Source organism: Sciurus vulgaris (assembly GCF_902686455.1).
Source record: "Sciurus vulgaris genome assembly, chromosome: X".
Lineage (NCBI taxonomy): Eukaryota > Metazoa > Chordata > Mammalia > Rodentia > Sciuridae > Sciurus > Sciurus vulgaris.
Window position 1 is genome coordinate 1,461,944 of NC_136471.1, and position 17,527 is coordinate 1,479,470.

The 17,527-nt window shown below is 41.4% G+C and overlaps 2 protein-coding genes across 3 annotated transcripts in view; one reads left to right on the plus strand and one right to left on the minus strand.

Annotated features, from left to right (window-relative positions):
• Nucleotides 1–601: 601 nt before the first annotated feature.
• TKTL1 (transketolase like 1) overlaps nucleotides 602–17,527 on the minus strand; it is a 50,257-nt gene continuing 33,331 nt past the window's right edge. For both annotated transcript variants that reach the window (XM_079123459.1, XM_079123458.1), the window contains 7 exons: nucleotides 13,551–13,715; nucleotides 8,962–9,118; nucleotides 6,723–6,853; nucleotides 4,454–4,537; nucleotides 2,508–2,604; nucleotides 2,086–2,205; nucleotides 602–1,418 (listed from right to left, as the gene is read on the minus strand). In XM_079123459.1, the coding sequence (XP_078979585.1) occupies nucleotides 1,246–1,418; nucleotides 2,086–2,205; nucleotides 2,508–2,604; nucleotides 4,454–4,537; nucleotides 6,723–6,853; nucleotides 8,962–9,118; nucleotides 13,551–13,715 (927 nt within the window). In that variant the 3' untranslated portion in view covers nucleotides 602–1,245. The remainder of the gene's footprint in view (nucleotides 1,419–2,085; nucleotides 2,206–2,507; nucleotides 2,605–4,453; nucleotides 4,538–6,722; nucleotides 6,854–8,961; nucleotides 9,119–13,550; nucleotides 13,716–17,527) is intronic.
• The window catches only part of TEX28 (testis expressed 28), a gene marked incomplete at its 3' end in the record, with an annotated part of 47,388 nt that continues 39,559 nt past the window's right edge, over nucleotides 9,699–17,527 (plus strand). Inside the window, exon 1 of the mRNA XM_079123460.1 lies at nucleotides 9,699–9,797. The remainder of the gene's footprint in view (nucleotides 9,798–17,527) is intronic.

Here is a 17,527-nt window from a genome sequence, read left to right on the forward strand (position 1 = left end):
CCCCCTTTTTTAATTTTGAGACAGGGTCTTGCTAAGTTGCTTAGGGCCTCACTAAGTTGCTGAGGCTGGCTTTGAATTTGTGATCCTTCTGCCTCAGCCTCCCAAGCTGCTGGGATGACAGGCATGGACAACCATGCCCACTACATGGAGAGTAATAAAGTGCAGTGTTTCTTTGGAGGGGGCAATGAAATGTTTTAGAATTAACTTGCTTTGGCTGTGCAATGAACTGTACACTTTAAATGTAAATAAATACACTGCATGGAGCATGAGAAACAATGATTACCCTGCTATGGCAAGATATAAAGAATGTGACATACCAGACATATCTGGTATGATTTTGAAGCTCAGGCCCATCTTCATCTGGCTGGTATCTTTCTTGTTTTCCAGCTGGTGGGAGAGTTGGCTCAGGTGAATTTTCAGGCCAAACATGGTTCTCTAGTGAGGAGTCTGCAGGCTAGCCTGTTATCCTTTTCCATGTTTACGCTTGGGGCCAGGGCTCTCTCCATCTGCTTTAGACAGAAGCTCCTCTCTTATTTAGGACTGGATCAAGGAGAAACCAAATCTCATGGCAGGCACAAACAGAATAAAACAGCTGCTTTTGAAATGCTTTATTAACAATGACTTGAACAATGGTGTGGGGACCACGTCTAGCTGTGCCCTCATGTCTTCACAGAACAGTCACCACAAGCAGCACAGGACATCCTAACAGCTTTGGCTGCTGCTCAACAGCCTCTGAATTGTGGTGGGGAGATGAAGGCAAACAGCAGAGGAAACTCTGGTGCAGCTGAAGTCACACATTACCCAGGAAACTGCAGGTGAGAAGGCAGCACATGCAATCTCAAACTGGGAATAGCAGTATGTGAAATCAGGGTTACAGAAGTCTACAATTCAATGCAATTTTCTTCACTTATGAGGGAAATACGTTTAAGATACTGTCACTTCTACTTTGGTCCCCACCCACTTATGTGTCTTACCAGGATACTTAACATCAGATGGTTGTTTTGTTAGTTATTTCTTGTCACTTAAAATTTATAATCCACTTTAAAGATTCAAAAAGGAGCACATTTGTATATGTAGTCATGGTTAAAAAGGAAAGTAGTTAACTGGGATTTGTGAGTTAGGAATGAAGAAAGGTATTAGCTGGCTTTAAGGAGAGCAAAGGTCAAGAGTTAAATGATGGTTTTAGAACAAGACTGAATATAAGGTACAGAGGCTAGTCTTTTAAGACCAGAGTCAACAGTTATTTTAGTTAATCAACATGCATTTCACGGCCACGATGATGTGCCTGGCACTGATTCCAAACATATCCAGCAGCTCACTGGGTCTCCCGCTCCGAGGCACTCCCATCACTGCCAGCTGATGAACCATGATGTCAGGCTCCATGGAGACAGCTGCACAGACAGCTTCCCCAATGCCACCTGGGGAGGCAAGGGACATTGGGAACTTTTCTGCATCTCTTAAGCTAGTAAGCCTTAAGGTCACAAAATACAGAGACCTTTGAACTTACTGGTTCCCAGGGGAAAATCTTTCCCTAGTCATTGATTCGCAGTACTCTTTCCCTACCACACACACTTTTCCCACATTTGCTTTGTTCTTTGCTTGCAAGGTACTATTTTGGGGGGCAATGAGTAAACCACTAATCATTCAAAACTCAAAAGAAACTCTAAATAAAGTTTTCTCTGACTGTTCCCTGTCCAGTACTGAGTTAGCCACTCCTCTGTGTTGCCACCAACCCACCTTGATGACTGGACAGTGTGCTGGTGACACACAAGTGCATATGAGTATTACCATACCCTCAGGGAACCAGTCTAGGTGGGTGAGAAGACCCCTACATTAATACACTTTCAAAGAACAATAATAAATGTATGTTGGGGACTGGGGATATAACTCAGTGATAGAAGGCAGGCCTAGTATGTATGAGGCCTTGGGTTCAATCCCAGAACTGTAAAAAAAAAAAAAAAGTGTTATCTTTGAGTGAGTCGTAGGTGGGCACTGATGCCCAAGAGCATAGCACATCAATCAAGGAAACAAAAACACTTCTTGCCAAAATAAACTTTCAAACCCATTCGTGATGCCTACACACACCTTCTGGGTAGTGATCCTCCACTGTGATAATACGGCTGCCTGTGGCTCTTGCATTGGAAATGATGGTGGCAACATCCAGGGGTTTAATGGTAAAGAGATCGATGACACGGATAGAAATATCTGAAAAACAGTAATACCAGCTTGGTAGAAGAAGCAGACTTAGAATAAAGACTATACGGGGGCTGGGCTGTGGCTCAGTGGTAGAGCACTTGCCTGGCACATGTGAGGCACTGGGTTCCATCCTCAGCACCACATAAAAATAAATAAAAATAAAGGTATTGTGTTCATCTACAACTAAAAAATATTTTTTTAAAAAAGAACATGCAGGCATAAAAATAAAGAAACCAGTTGGGGTACATGAGGCAGGTGAAGTACTACCTCTTCCCAGATTGAACTTCAATGTTCAGACACAACCAACTGACCTTGTTTAGAAAGATCATCAGCAGCCACTAAGGCTTCATGCAGAGTAATTCCAGCTCCAATAACCGTGACTTTGTCATTAACACTCTGGCGTACAACCTGGTATAATTCCAACAAAACAAAGGACTGGTTACTACATCAAGAGCACATCTCAAATTGGAGGGCACTCTGCTACACTGCTGTTTCCCAATGTGAACAATTTCACTCCTTAATAATTCACCAGAAAAAGGTCAAATCAGATGCATTTAAATTCCTGACATACTCTTCTTGCTAGATTACTTTTTATATTTGTTTTACAAATTCATCTTCTCTTGCTTTATAATACATGATTATTAAGTTCTTATATAATGCATAAACAAAATGACCTTTTAATGGCCTAGCATGCACAGGCCCTGGGCTTAATCACCAGCACTGCAAAAACCCCCAACACTGAATCACATACATACATATGCACATACACATCTATGTTCACTTTGCAAAACCCAGCCATTTAATTACCCATACCATGGTCTCATACACACACACACACACACACACACACACACACACACATACACACTTTAAATTTATATCCTTTTACCATTAGGAAATTTACTTCTTTTTCTTAGGACCAAGAAAATTTTAGGGAAAAAAAAAAGACAAGAGATATAAGAAAGCTCCTTCAAACCATATGAATGTCAAAACACCTTCCTCCCACAAAAATCACACGTATGGCAGAACTGGTAGTTAACACTGAGTAGAACATTGCACTGTTTCCACTCAGTGGTATTTTCCAGGAACTTAATGGCACGTGGTGGACTATTCTGGAAATAACTGCTTTATTGTAGTACTGTAGCCATTCAAAGTCAAGAAACAGTTGTTCTGAATACTAGCAGCTACCAATTCTAGGGCAGCCCAGCCTTTTGAAATCAAGTTGGGTATTTCTGTTGTTCCTTCCACAGTGGCTACACATGTCTCACATGATTAAGAAGAGATATCAATGCCATTTTAAATTTTGTATTCTATTAAAGTATGATCTCAATTGTGTAAAATATATACATAAGTCTAAGAAGGCAGGAAGGTAACATGCCAAAATACCATAAGCCTGGCTCTGTAGGTGTTAAGTAGTCACAAACTTTCTCCACAGTCTTTTCTGATTTTCCCCATATGCAGCTTGCATAGGTAGGCACAGCAGGAAGTGGACAGTCTGGTGGCCAGACCCAGAGAGGTTGGGCTCACTGCCTGGGCCTGAATCCTGGTCTTCGTGCTCAGGAACTTGAGTAACTTGCTTCTCTTCTCTGATCCTCATCTACAGTAAGGGCTGATAATCTGAGCTTCCCAGGGATTTTATGCAAACACTACAAATAGGAAGTGCCCAGCGATGTCAACCTTTATAAATCAGGCCTACAGATAAAGTGACAGTCCATGCACAAAGTAAACCTCAGGGCCAAAGAATCTCCATTGGGTAAGATGGTTCGTGTTCTCTTTTCTACCTGGTCTTAGATCTATAAAATCTGAACCTAGCAGATATATTACTCATTTGAACTGGCTTTTCTTATTTTGTTTAACTTGAAGCTGTGATAAATTATAGTCAACACACTCAGTACCTTCCAGTTGTTACTACTTTCAGAGTTCAACAAAAAGAGACTACATTTGGAAAAGAGTACAGTGAAGGTCAAACTAAATTGTTAGAATGCTCCTTTCTAAGGAAAATTAGGCAAAGTTTACAAGCGACTTTTTAAAAGCACGAACAAAGAAAAACATATTCTTATAATGTGGGGATACCTACAGCAAGGTTTTAACAGTTTTCTTTACACAAACATGCTACTGAGGGGCTGGGGAGATAGCTCAGTCAGTAGAGTGCTTGCCTTATAAGCACAAGACCCTGGGTTCAATCCCCAGCACGCCCCCCCCCCCAAAAAAAAAAAAAACCACGCTACTGGACAACACTACAGAACTTGAGCCTTACCTTAGCTTGTCCAATTTTAAAGGTTTCTTGAGGACTGTAAATAACTGCAGTTTCTGGCCGGCTGGTCCGAATATAACACATTCCCTAGGGCATAAATGTGAACCAGAAACAGTTTATAAGATCAAACTATAAATTCCCAACTAATAAACCATCAGGAAGTGGGAAAGAGAAAGACTGAGCCGTTGTCTGTACTAACAATCAAGTGTATGTTTTGGAGCAAGGAAAAACATCTACAACCACCAGTGAACAAGTCACACATCTGGATTGTGCTATGTGCCAGGCATCAGCCCAAGTGGGACCCTGACAGATGCTCTTAGTGACAAGCTTTCCAAGCTGTCCCTTTTATTAACTTAGAAAAGATTTCTAAAATTCTCATGGACTTGTTCTGTCTCCACTGAACATAAACTCAGGGCAAGGGCACTGACTCATGTTGACTATGAACACAATGTTAAAAATTGTTTTGCCACAATATAACTTGTAATGCTTCATCATTAGAAAGACCTTAAATATCTGAATGTAAAATGACACCTTTTTCCCAATGAAATGTGTAAATAGAGTTTTATTATCAATTTGCACACATAAACATTTAGGAGCATAAACAAATACTCAAATGTCTAGTTAAGAGTATTTGTTAACTTACATACATATGTAAATGATGCATTATAAACTAACACATAAGCCAGGAAACGCTGCTTTTATTCATTCATGTTATAAAGTGACTTTACCCTGTGTGTTTTGAGATATAACTTAAAAGAAAAATGCACATACGCTGTGTGGCACCCCTTGAACCTTGGCAAAGGGCACACACCATGTAACTAGCACCCAGCATGTCCACCAGCTCAGAGTTCTCTCATGCCTCCCTCCAATCATTTCCCTCACCCTGAGAGGCAACCTCTACTCTGATTCCCATCACAGCCTTGTTTTGCCTCTTATGAACTTTCTAGAAATGGAATCAGATAACATGTAAGAAATCATAAAACAATCTCCAAGATATATACTAAGTAGGGGCTGAGGGTGTAGCTCAGTGGTAGAGCACTTGCCTAGCATGTGCACAGCCCTGGGTTCCATCTCAGCACCAAGAAAACCAACCAACCAACTAAACAACAAAAAAACCCCAACCCCAAACAAGTAAGTAAACAACTAAGTCCAGAATAATGTGTACAATATGAGCCCACTTCGAAAAAACCATAGAAATGTCTATCTATGTATATGTGTTGTGAATGTTAGGAGAGGAAATTCATGTACTATGCCCTGAGTGTGCCCATGTTACCTGTTCAGGGGCTTAGGTGAGGTATAGAGCCAGGAGTGCTGAGGGAGTCTGGTAAACATCATGGAGAGGTTGGAAAAATACTGACATTATGTTCCCTAAGCTCCCTTGCAGCTAGGGTCTAGACAGGAATTTGACTCTGACCATCCGATGTCATTGCACAAGACCTCCTAGAGGGAGCACGTGAGGCTTTCTGAGCTGTTTCTGATAGTGAGCCAGAGCTGGGCATCCTGGGGTTTGTCTGCACTGGTACCTATTGTTCACTCTCTAGTTTTCTGGATTTCAAGAGGCAGTGGTGGCAGAAGCAGTGGCTTCTTATCCCTGGCTGTGTCAACTGGGATGTGCCTTGTTTTTGTTTTGAGTCAGGGTCTTGCTCTGTTCCCTAGGCTGGCCTCAAAATTCCTGGGCTAAAGGGATCCTCTCACCCCAACCTCCTGAGTAGCTGGAACTACAGGTGTGCACCACTGCACCCAGCTAGGTGTATCTTAAGTCCCATCGGCCTAGCAATGGCCTCAGGGTGGCAGCTCCACTGGTGGGTGAACACTTTGAGTTTGGGATGCCACCTGGAGCCCACTCCTATGACTTCAAAAGCATGCCTTGTTAAACCTCCCCACTTCTTGCCCTTAGCCCTGACTCAGAGAGGCAGACAGGCTCTGTTCAGCATCCTTTTGTATTATTTTTATTTTAGTTGTAGATGGATACCTTTATTTTATTTATTCATTTTTATGTGGTGCGGAGGATGGAAACCAGTGCCTCACATGGTTTAGGCAAGCACTTACCACTGAGCCACAGCCCAGCCCCTTTCATAGCATTTGATTCTGTTATAACCGTTTGTGCACATAATTACCTGTTGTTGCAAAGATCACATTTTAAAAAGAGTCCTATCACCAACTTTTCTATGAGTACACTTTTATGCTAAAAAGGGGGAAATCCAATCAGTACCAAGCTTGGAGCAGAGCCTTGAAGCATTTTCTATCTGAAACAGTATCCCCTTAAACGTACCTTGGTATTGGCTGCTAAATAAATAGCATGCTCCGTGGAGACAGCATCACTTGGATAGAAAATAGTGCAGTTGGGAACTGCTCGGAACATGGCCACATCCTCCAGGGCCATCTGGGAGGGGCCATCTTCACCTGAGAAAACCACAGCCCAATATATGAGCACAACACCTCCAGTAAGCTACCCTTTGCTTGCTTACCCATTCTCAAGAAGCAACAATTCTTATTGCCACAGGTGCCCCAAACAGCAGCAGAGTCCCCCAAAATGGTCCAACTTTGATGTCACTGTAACTCATTATAATTTATGTTGAACTTCTGCTGTCTGTCTCCCTTGAGATCTTGCTGAATCAGCTGGGTTAGGCTCTCAACTGACCTTTCAGATCAAGGAACTGACCTGTCACTTGATATACTACTGTCCAAGTTGACTTGATGCTCTCTTCCCTGAGTTGTGGTGGCCCGAATTGGTGTGAATCTCTAATAATGTCCTCTTCTCCTTAGGAGGGTCCCTTCAGTTTTCGCCCCCTTAAGACACTGGGTTTTTGGGATTGGAGTATCTAACTCATGTCTCTAGGCCTTCCAAGTAGTTGAACATAACACACCTTTGGGACACCCTGGGGTGCCATTATAACTAAGTGTGCCTTAGAGTGTATTTGGGAACAGTTTCTGGTCAGAAACACTGTTGAAAGAGAAACTGCAATGTACATGGGGTCAGTCTAGCTCATCCCAGCAAGGAAGAGGACGCCACTGTGCACACTGCCTTGCTAGGACAACTGTCTAACCCAGAAGTCCAGATCCTCTCTGGGTTGGACTTAGAGCCACTTCTCCCTGCAGCTGACTCGATTTTCAAACTTACACTGAACCCAGGCCTGGGCAAAGACTCTGGGACTTTCTTCCTAGGCCTCAAGCCCTGCCCACCTTGCAATGCTGCTGTGCCTCAGCAGCTCTGCCTCTCTGCTCCCTCCCTGGGCAAGCATCTATGCCTGCAGCCACCTACCCGCCCAGCTGTGACTCCTAGTTCTATCCAGAGGCTTCTTAATCCAATCGAACTAGCCTAGGGAGTCACTTTAGATGGTTCCCCAGTGTGCTTTGTCAGCCTTAGAGCAGCAAATGTAAGCAGTTACATTTGCCTAGATGACCTGTCCCACTATGCAGGTCAGGTGACTCATCTTTTCACCATTTCCACCATTCATGAACATGACTCCCTACCCAAGTGAGATACTCCTACAGACTCCTTTCTGCTTTTCATACAGCTGTGGACCCCTCCATCTGTCAGCAACATTTGCTTGTTTTTCTAGGCTCTCTCAGATTCACCCTTGGTTTTTCTACCCTACTGCTAACTCCAACCCTTATTTCAACCCTCTTGTGGGCTTCCCTGTTTCCTACTGTGCCCTTCCGGTCCTCCATGACAGGTTATTGCTCCAGGAATGGAGTTTCCACCAGTATATTTCCCTGCATTTTGTTCCTTAGGCACAAAGGCATTGTGGTGATCCCATCCCGCTTCCATCTGAGCGGGTGTCCAGCCAGTCATAATCCTCTCTTCCCTCTGTCCACATTTCTCATCCCAGTAAAGATGGTGACCAGGCAAAGGGCAGAAAAGAATTCTGGGACTCTGTGCTGTCCCTATTCATACACAGTAAGACATGCAAGAAGCCTCAGGATAATTATTTCTCAATGACTGACAAAGGGCACTTCACAGTAACCCCAAGAGATTCACCTCAAAGGTTACCTGTATTTGAAGAATTTAAAGCACAATAGAGCTTTATAAAAAGAAGTCCTGGGGCTGAGGATGTAGCTCAGTTGGTAAAGTGCTTGCCTTGTAAGCACTGAGGCCCTGGGTTCAATTCCCAGCACCACCAAAAAAAAAAAAAAAAAAAAAAGAAAAAGAAAAAAAAAAAAAAAAAAAAAAAAAGAAAAAAAAGACCTGAGTTGGGGCTGGTGGCACATGCTTGTCATTCTAGTTACTCAGGAGGCTTAGGCAGAAGGATAACAAATTGGAGGACAACTTGAGTAACTTAGTGAGACTCTGTCTCAAAATAAAACTAAAAATGGCTAGTGATGTGGCTCAGTGGCAAAGTGTCTCTGGGTTTAATTCCTAGTACCAAAAACAAAACAGAACAAATAAGTCCTGAAGAGTCAAACTCCAGGGAGTCATAATAGAATCCAAGATTTAAGCAGTTGCATGCTAATATTTCTCTGAAAAGGAGAAAGAAAGCTATCAAGATAATTTCATTCAGAACTCATACCAACAGACACCCCACAGTGGGAACCAATAAGGTTGATGTTGATTTGAGCGATGGCACCCATACGGATCTGATCAAATGCTCGTGTCAAAAAGGCAGCAAAGGTGCTAGCAAAAGCAATGGTCCGACCACGGGTGGCACAGCCCAGTGCCACGCTCACCTGCAACACAAAGAACATGAATTAGAATGTCTCCGGACCCTTCTCCCACCCAGTTTATATTGCAAAGTCCCCATGTCAACTCCCATTCTGCACATACAAGATTGCATTATAATCCTAGAATGTTTCCTGTCCTGTTTTCTCAAACCTTTTGTACCCTCGTTCCCCGCCTTTCATGCTCAGATGGGGCCCTTACCTCGTACCTCCTGAAGAATGAGAAGTGAAGAGATGAAGTGTTTCCACATCTGCCCCACTCCCATCTGGCTCACCCAAGGCCATGGTCCTGCCCCACCCTGACGGCCTGCCTACTGGTTAACCTAGATCCCATTCTTTTCTTGCATTCTCAAGCGTCTCCAATCATGCAATGATTCCCCCTAACCTCAACTCAGTTTCTCCCATGCTCTTGGATCATCTTATTGCCAGTCAATACATGCCAGTACCTTCCATCACCTCTCCTATTCTGCCTCATCCTCCCTCCAGCGAGTGTCCTACATCTATGCACGTCACAGAAAACTTCTCAGAAAGTCATCTACAGTTATTTTTCCCACCTTTTCATCTTCCATTTTCTCCACACTACTTCTCTAGGTTGCCAGCCCCATAAGTGACCTCAAGGCTGCCAAATATGAGTGGTCTCCTGACCTCAGCTGGCATCTCACTTGACCTTTCTGAAGCATTTGGCACAGTAAGTCACCCCTCTTTTCTCAAGGCATGTTCTGCTGGAGGTTTCTGTGAAGTTGTAGTGGGACCACTGAACACTGCACACCTCTTGCTACTCTGATATGCACATTTCAACAACCCCCAATTGATATCACGATCCCTTCCTGTCTCTGGAACTCCAAGCTCATGTACCCTGGGAGACTTCAAATGGGAATATGAACATCGTCAGGAGTAAATAAGGACGTACCAAGGGAGATGGGGCTTTGGCTGGTTTCAAAGGCAAGATCGTTGTATCAACTGGGTTCTACACTTATCTGCCAAAGAAAGGGCTGGTGGTCTCCTTTTCTAGTGTCTCCCTAACAATCACCTACCAGCAACCTCACTCCCAAAAGGATGTTCTCACCCACTTTAATCTTACAGAGAGCAACTTTTGGAGTATAAAACCTCCAAACTGAAGTAAAAAGAATACTCTGAAACAATCATACTGGTAGTAAATCACTAGTAAAGTGAAGAATATAATTGATCAGATGACAAATCCTTTCACAAGTCAGGTGGTTCTCAGTTCTTTTAACAAAACAGTAAGAGAACCCAATGGAACTATCAACTCTACAAATAATTTTTACAAACAACTCTTTTGAGACCAGGGTCCAGACTGGCCTTGAACTGGACTGGTGACCCTCCTGTCTCAGATTCCCAGGTAGTTGGGATTACAGTTGTGTAACACTGTGCCTGGCTACAAACAACTTTAAATGGAAGATCATTATGTGATTATCTATTCACTGATATATTAACAAATAGTAACAACCATAAGTCAACCTGGAAGAAAAAAATCTAATGCTCAGAGGCCTATTCACAGAAGAAAAATTTTAAAAGGCTATTAATCTATATTTTTGTTGCAGAGAATAAGATGATCAATAAAAGGCTTGAATAAAAATATTGGTGAAAAGGAATGGAAATTATAATTCAAGTAGAAAAAGTGATTTAATTTCTGATAAAGAAAAGTATCTTAGAGTAACCTTTAACTGGATGACTTCACTATTGAATTATCATAATTTTTAATAAATAGGCAATTGCATATTATTTTCAACTATTTAATTTGTGATTTAAAAATTCAGATATTAGGCCAAAGACAGTGGTATATGCCTGTAGTCTGATCTAGTTGGGAGGCCGAGGCAGGAAAATCACTTGAGCCCAGGAATTCAAGTGTAGCTTAGTGAAACCCTGTCTCAAAAAAAATTCAGAGGATTGGGTTTGTAGCTCAGTGGTAGCACACTTGCCTTGCACATGTGAGGCACTGGATTCGATCCTCAGTACCACATAAAAATAAATAAAAAACAAAGGTATTGTGAAAAAAATTCAGGGTGGGCACAGTGGTGCGTGCCTGTAATCCCACCAGCTCAAGAGGCTAAGGCAGGAGGACCACAAGTTCAAAGCCAGCCTCAATATTTTACAGAGGCCCTAAGTAACTTAGCAAGGCCCTGTATCAAAATAAAATGTAAAAAGGGCTGGGTATGTGGTTCAGTGGTTACGCATCCCTGGTACCAAAAAAACAAACAAAAAAAATCAGATATTAACTTTAAAACTCAACAGAGAGATATGTAGCTTAGGAAAATGCATTCAGTGCTGGAGAGCAAACATGTTTGAAGATACCACTGTCTACCCCCACCTCCGGGGCCCAAACAGAGCTCCTGTACCTTCCTCCAGTCTTGACTATCTCAAGAGGTGATAACCACTCTCCCCTAGGAACTCAGGTGGGAGACACCTGGCCCCTTGATGCTGCTGTCTCCTGCCAGGGCAAGGTCATGAGTCCACTTCTCTCCAATGTGGACCACAGCTACTGCATAGCAACATTCCAGCTCTTTCCCCACCCTTAGCTCCAGCAACCCCTCCACCATGTTGCAGAGTCTTGAAAAACATACCCTGTCCCTTTTCTGCTTAAGCTCTCCTGCAACTTCTCAGAAAACTGCAAGAGTACTACTAGGGATGCTGAAAGTGGCTGGCAAGACCCTCTGGTTTGGTCCCTGGAGACCTTTCTGAGACAATCTCCTTCTATGCTTACATTTCCCTCTGTTCCCCAAGTATCTCAGATTATGGCCTGCCTCACATCTAGCCAGACCCTGTGCTGAGAATGCCACCCCCACATTGGTGCACATTGGTGATTCCTTGTCACCCGAGTATCAGCTTGAAATGTCACCTCTCTGAGAGGCTGTCCCCCTGATCACCCCATCACTTTTACCATAACCACAGCATGGCACTAAATACCACCTGCCAGCCTCCTCTTTACTGTTTTCCCTGAACTATGAGATCGTATCATTAGGCACAGAGCACAGTCATTAACTGAAGGAATCAATGAGGCAGGGAGCAATCTTTTTGACAAGAGGTTCAACACAGAAAATTAAGGACCACATTTTTTTCATTTAAAATGAGAACAACTAATGAAACGCATGAACAAATATACATATTCTTACAATTGTGATGACCTTCTTTACTGAACTGGAATGCTTCTTTACTGAACTGGGAACTCCAGCGCCAGTGGGGCAAAGAATGACCATAAAAGGAATGAGTGGGCCAAAAAAGCATGGGGACCACGAAAAGCTGACTCTAAGTGCCTGGACTACTGCTTGGCTCCAGCCAACTGGCATCAGGAGGGCACACCTGCCCATGGTGGCAGTTCTTTCCATTTTTCAAGAGACTCTGGAGAGTTAGAGTCTACATAAAAATATTCTGATTTTTAAATGCTGGCAACCCCCTTTTTTTTCATACCAGGGATTAAGCCCAGGGACACTTGTCCACTGAGCCACATCCACAGCCCTTTTTTTATTTTTTATTTAGAGACAGGGTCTCACTGAGGTGCTTAGGGTCTTGCCAAGTTGCTGAGGCTGGCTTTGAACTTGTGATCCTTCTGCCTCAGCCTCCCGAGCTGCTGGGATTACAGGCATGCACCACTGTGCCCAGCAGCAACTAATTCTTAAAAAGTTATAAATACTACTCATTCCAAATAAAGCATCTGTGGTGTTCACCTGAGAGCTGCTGGCCCATGGTTTGCTGGTTAGAAAAAAAAAAAAAAAAAAAAAAAAAAAAAAAAAAAAACCACTGTACTACTGAGGGCTGGTTTTGGCTTCTGTAACATAGAGACAGGAGATGCTTGTCATCCTCTATAGTGGCATATGGTTTTAGAGTTCAAAGGGTTGCCTCGTATTAACTCCTCCTTCTCTCAAGAGGGGTGTGTATACACAGGACTTGCTGCATAGTATCACTCTGGGCAGAGACAGGCACACATAAGCAGAACAGCTTTACCTAAGGTACCAGCTCCAATTATTGGGTATTCTTGAAGCTGAACTTAGTATAACCTCTGCATGACTTTATTAGGCCCTGTGCCCCAGTGGGGAGAGAGGAATCACATTCTTGTTGGCACCTCAATTTATTTGCCTCTAAGTGGCTGGAGGATTGCCTATTTATTGGGCTAGCCTGGACAGAAAAATATACTAGGGAGCTCAAGATGCTTTAGACCTGGAGTGCTTGACCTCTTATTGTCTGCCTACCTGGACAGGGTGTCCAGAGGGTGCTGGGCAGTTTACCCTGCCCTTCTTAGCAGACCTGGAGGCCATTTCTCTTGACTATATCTGGCTACTTGCCCCTTATTTCCTTGAAGACTTTGTTTCCAGTCTGTAGCTTTTATAAATGGAAAGAAAAACAGTAATGTAGGGTAGACCTCCTGTGTCCAGTAGGCCACTGATGGTCAATGAGAAGGCCCAAGAGACTGGTACAACACACTTACCATGTTTTGCTCAGCAATAAAACACTCAATGAATCGCTCAGGGTGCTCTTTCTTGAATATCTCAGAGAAGGTGGAGTTCTTGGTGTCACCATCCAGTACAACAACTCTGTTGTTTGCATGGCCCAGCTTAGCAAGAGCCAAACCGCATGCTTTCCGAGTAGCCACCTAGAAGAAAGTCAAATGGCATGGTTTCTTGGAAAGCACTTAGAGGGCAGGCACAATTTTGTAGAATTACAAATCATCATCTTGATGAAGAAGTTAAATTTATGATTCAACAATAATCTTTAGCATCATAAACATGGACTGCAGCCAATCTTAAAACCAGACTTGGCTCACTGAACACCAATTTCTCAAAAATATATCTCATACATTGCTGATGTGGTACCCACCTTTTTCCTGAATTGTGCTCTTTTTAGTTCACATATGCTTAAGCCCCACTTGCCATATAGGAAAATGCTCCACAACTGAACAGAGAGATTTCTGACAGAGTAGTTTTCATTGCATTTGTCAATTAACATTGCTACATTAATTGATTTACTGTCTTAAATTCACAGATGGCATTTTATTTGAAATATTTGCCTTAACTAAATTTATTATCCCATTCAGATAGTTCATTAAAAATTTTAAATTCATTTTCCACAATGTGAATGCCTTTGTTGCTTTTTAATTATAAAACTGATAAAACTAATTGCAAACTATAAAACGGACAACTTTAGAATCCTGACACCACTAATAAAGAATTCCAGTCTGATACAGTTTGAGATCGAACTTAATTTATAAATTAATTTAGGGGAGAATTGGTATCTTTATAATATGGACATTTTCAATCAAAAAATAAGGCAAAACTTTTCAAACAACCCCCCCCCCACCACAAACAAACAAGTAAGGAGCCAGGCACAGTGGCATATGCCCCTAATCCCAGGGACTCTTGAGAGGCTGAGGTAGGAGGTTCATAAATTTGAGGCCAGCCTCTGCAACTTATCAAGGTCCTGTATCAAAATAAAAAATTAAAAAAGGGCTGGAGGGGTGCTCAGGGGTAAAGCACCCAATCCCTATTACGACCAAGCCAAACCAAAAACCAAAAAGCAAAACAAGGCTTGGCAATCAAACTGTGGGGGTTGTTGTTTTCTTTTCTTTTTTGCACTAGGGATGGAACCCAGAGGGGCTTTAACTGCTGAGCCACATTCCCAACCTTATTTTTTTTGGAGACACAGTCTTGCTAAGTTGTGTAGGGTCTTGCTAATTTGTTGAGGCTGGCTTTGAACTTGTGATGTTCCTGCCTCAGCCTACCAAGTTGCTGAGATTAGAGCACCTGGGTCCTCAAACTGTTAAGTGCAGCATTTCCATATGACTTAGCAATTCAACTCCTAGGTATATTCTCAAGATAAAATGTAAACCTATATAAAAACTTGTACACAAATGTCCAAAGAAACATTATTCCCAATACCCAAAAGGTAGAAACAACCAAATATCTATCAAAGGATAAATGAATAAACAACATGTGGTATATCTATAAATGGAATATTATTCAGTCATAAAAAGAAATGAAGTACTGCAGCATAAATGAACTTCAAAAACATTGTGCTAAGCGGTAAGAGGACACAGAAAATCATATCATATATGATTCCATTTATGTGAAATGTCCAGAAAAGGCAAATTCAGAGAGACATAAAATTGATTAGTGCTTTCCAGGAACTAGGGGTAGAAGGGGCATGGGGTTTCTTTTTTGGATGATTGAAATATTTTAAGGTTGACTTTAGTGATGGTTACACAACTATGTCAGTATGCTAAAAAAAACACTGAATTGTAAACTTTATTTTTTCATGCTAGGCACTGAACCCAGGTCTCACACATGCTAAACACATGCTCTACCACTTAGATCTACGCCCAGCCTGAATTATACACTTTAAACAGATCAAATATATAGTATATGAATTACATCTCAATAAAGCTCTTTTACAAAGTAAGGTTTACCTCTTCTGTCTTCATTCACTCATCCAAGCACTCTAAGACACATTTTCTTAAAAATATTTTTAAAACAGAAAATGTGGTGCTGTGGATGTAGCTCAGTAGAGCACTTGCCCAGCATGTCTGAGGCCCTGGGTTAGAGCCCCAGAACCACAAAAAAGCCAATGTGTGCACACACTATAAAATTTCAAAAGCAAAGCTATAACAAGATATCAAATAAAGAGGCTCTATTCCTTTTTTTCCTGTTCCCCAGCTACCTGGTTCCCCTTCCCAGATGTAAATGGCAATAAGGCTTGCTTGCATGAGGCCTCTTTTCAGAAGTAGTCTAAGCACAAATACATGGTGGGCATTTCTTACAAAGGCACATGATCTTCTTTTAGGCTTCTAGTTATATAACCATGTGAAAACAGATATTTAAGTTTATTTGTAGCCAATTTACTATTATCAAGGGGATTGTCTTCTTGCCATCATATCTAATTACTAGTTATAATTAAGGTAAGAAAGGAATTGAATTTTGTATGTTAGTTTTGCTACAAGCTCTCTTACTGGTCTTTATTCTTAATTTTAACCATTTCTAGTTCTTTTGGGTTTTCTAGGCACATAACTCTATCACCAGCAAATAATATGAAACTTGCCTTCTCCTTGTTGGTACTGATTCTTTTATTATTTCATTTAACTGTGAAGACTCACATTTCCAGAGTGGAGCTAAATTTCTTTGCAAAATTATTAAGAATGTTTTACCTTTAGGTACAAAAGGGGCTCCAGATTTACAATATTTATATCTAGAATTGAATCTAATCTTGCACTCTACCAAAGAGCAATATCTCTAGCCCTACGCAATTTTTTCAAACAGGATTGAATATTGAAATTTTATGAATTGTTTTTCTTTAATACATATAAAAATGATTAGGTTTTTTTTCTTCTTCCTTTGACCTAATAATACATCATTGAGTTATACATACAGTCCCTGACTCTTAACTTCAATTTTGGGGCTTTTCAATGGTTTTAAAGTTATTCACATTTGTTATAAACTGTACTTCAAATGTTCAATTTTGATCTTTTCCCAAGCTAATTATGTATAGTATAATACCCTCTTGTGATGCTGAGTAGCAGTGAGTCACACAGCTCATCATCAGCCATGAAACTGTGAGATTGAACAACTGACACTCTATAGTGTGTTGTATTGTTGAATTGTGTTGTCTGCTAGTTTTGGTGTATTGAATGCATTTTCTTTTTTTGAAAATGCACTGTTCTTTTTTAAAGTATTTTTTAGTTGTTGATGAACCTTTATTTATTTGTTTTATTTATACGCAGTGCTGAGAATCAAACCCAGTGCCTCACACATGCTAGGCAAGCACTCTGCCACTGAGCCACAACCCCAGCCCTAAATGCATTTTCAACTCATGATATTTTCAACTTACAATGGGTTTATTTGGACATATTCTCATCCTAAGTCAATAAGCATTTGAATTGTTTCCTAATATTGCTAAATGGCCTGAATTATTAATTTTAACTTCACTGATTCATATAATTTTTTTTTGAGATGTACTCTACGTTGCCGAGGATGGTCTTGGACTCTTGGGCTCAATGATTTGAAAGTTATTCACATTTGTTATAAACTGGGGACCCTGCTATTTTAACCTCTCAAGCGCTGGGACTATAGGTACCGGCCACTGCACCAAACTCACACACTTGCCCTTTTTAAAAATTTGCATCTGAGACAGTCTTGCTAAGTTGTGCAGGCTGTCAGAAACTTCTTTTAATGTACTAATGGAGTTAAGATTGGTTAATGTTTTACTTAGATTTTTTTGCATTGATATTCATGATTGGTCTATAGTTTTCTTTGGGCTAGTTTTGTTACATTTTGGCTTCATAAATGAATTGGGATGATTCTTCAGTCTTCAAGTTTGGAAAGGTTTGAAACAGATAAGGAATCACCTATTCTTTGAAGGTTAAAAATAAGTTACCCTTGAAACTTGGTGAACATGATGCTTCTGAGGCTTTGTTCT